The sequence below is a fragment of the Bactrocera latifrons genome, unplaced genomic scaffold, assembly GCF_001853355.1.
Source record: "Bactrocera latifrons isolate USDA-ARS-PBARC rearing strain unplaced genomic scaffold, ASM185335v1 scaffold_244, whole genome shotgun sequence".
NCBI classification, from domain to species: domain Eukaryota; kingdom Metazoa; phylum Arthropoda; class Insecta; order Diptera; family Tephritidae; genus Bactrocera; species Bactrocera latifrons.
In genome coordinates this window covers 406,324-408,012 of record NW_017536008.1, presented here as the reverse complement: position 1 = coordinate 408,012, position 1,689 = coordinate 406,324, and the positions used below count along the sequence as shown (strand labels likewise).

Here is a 1,689-nt window from a genome sequence, read left to right as displayed (position 1 = left end):
CTATACTTACAAATTTGAAAAGAAAAGCGCGCAACCAAGCCGAGAACGAAAAGATGATTTTGAGACTACCATCCTTGCAAGTGCTCTATCGGTTAAATACATACATACATACTATCGACAGTCCCACCGGTTGTTTTGCAGTTCATATAACAAGTATACGAATAATTTTGTTATGTCTCTCTGTTTGCAAAATTGGCACATTGGCAACATCTCTTAGAGGATAAACAACTTTGCTGTTGCAAATGCATATTTACGTATTACATTTAACTGACAAGGGAAACAGTATTTATTTGGAGGGATTTTAAAGAACGGAATAGAGTTTGCAAATCTTTGAGAGCAAAAAGCCTTCCTGCTTCCTACATACATATTATACATATATAATACAATTAGAAATTTTCTTTGGCACATATTTGCGAATATGTACATTTTCTTTCTGATTTATGTAGCATATTTAAATAACATCCATCTTCCTTTGAAACCGTGGCTGTTGTGAAAACGTTATAAATATGCTATTTAATATCAAATTAAAGAGTCAGCGGGACGAGCTGGTTCGATTTAGGCATGACTAGTTTCTCAGCTTTCAAGATGCCGACTGGAAATTTTGAACACGTCCTCCGAAGTCACAATCATCCGAAAAGCTGCTATCGAACAATTATAGCATCCAACCGTGTATAGAAAACTTTCGAAGAGATATCTTCACGCTGCCTTGAATTATTATGCAATTTTCAAATAAATGTTTCAGATGGGACCACTATAACATATATCTAACTGTAATTCAAATTGATCGATAAAAATCAATATAAATTTGTTATTTTTATTATTGAGTAATCTTAGTAGGATTTGAGGGTTGTTGACATCAAATAACGTGGCTAGAAAGAACTAGAAAAACGTTGGCCGGCTACGCTTTTTGATTTAGTTATATATGTATGTACTATATATGTATACTTAGTTAGTTGCTATAAAAAATGTACATGTAAAGAATATTATAGCTTCGGTGCAGTCTAAGTTAAAGTTTTTTCTTGCTTTAAGTAGTCTCACATATATATGTACATAAGATTTCGTCTGAGTATTTTGATTTGAAATTTTTTATATTTAAAGTTTCTCGAATGCGTCACAATCGTAGATGGGATGTAATCAATTTTAAATTTGATCACAGCCATTTAACAATAGTTCGTACGATTATTCATCTTTACATACGTGGTCGGGATTGGATGAGAAAACATTATCCCGGAATATTGAAACAAACAGTTGTTAATGGTAGGACTATGGGAAGTCGTGACTTAATAATCATGATCCATCATGTCGCGCGAGGTTCGCACTATCAAAACCGCACACATACGTTAAAATTAGTAGAGAGTCATCATCACATACCAGCGGGATTAGGACAATGGGTACAATTCGAAGTTAAACACAAACTACCATTTTGGCTGCAGCAAAATTATATTACAATTACGCTTGCAATTAAGACACGTGAGGCTTGGATGCGACCATTTTTAGTAATCGATTCGGAAGATGCACAAAATAGTCAATTTGTAAGTATTAGTACAATATTCTAGGTAATACAAAATGTAAATATAAGTAAATGTGAAAAAATTTAATTCGAATTTATAAGTTGGACGTTTTGTATAATTTCCAATAAGTCAAATTCTTACAGTTATAGTTAAACTATTTATACGGAAAGTGTTAAAC

General features: G+C 32.8%; 1 protein-coding gene across 11 annotated transcripts in view; it reads left to right on the top strand.

The window, feature by feature from the left end:
* LOC108969222 overlaps positions 1 to 1,532 on the top strand; it is a gene marked incomplete at its 3' end in the record, with an annotated part of 14,444 nt that extends 12,912 nt beyond the window's left edge. For all 11 annotated transcript variants that reach the window (XM_018933807.1, XM_018933811.1, XM_018933808.1 and 8 more), the window contains 1 exon segment: positions 1,099 to 1,532. In XM_018933807.1, coding sequence (XP_018789352.1) covers positions 1,099 to 1,532 — 434 coding nt within the window.
* Between the last annotated feature and the right edge of the window lie 157 nt (positions 1,533 to 1,689).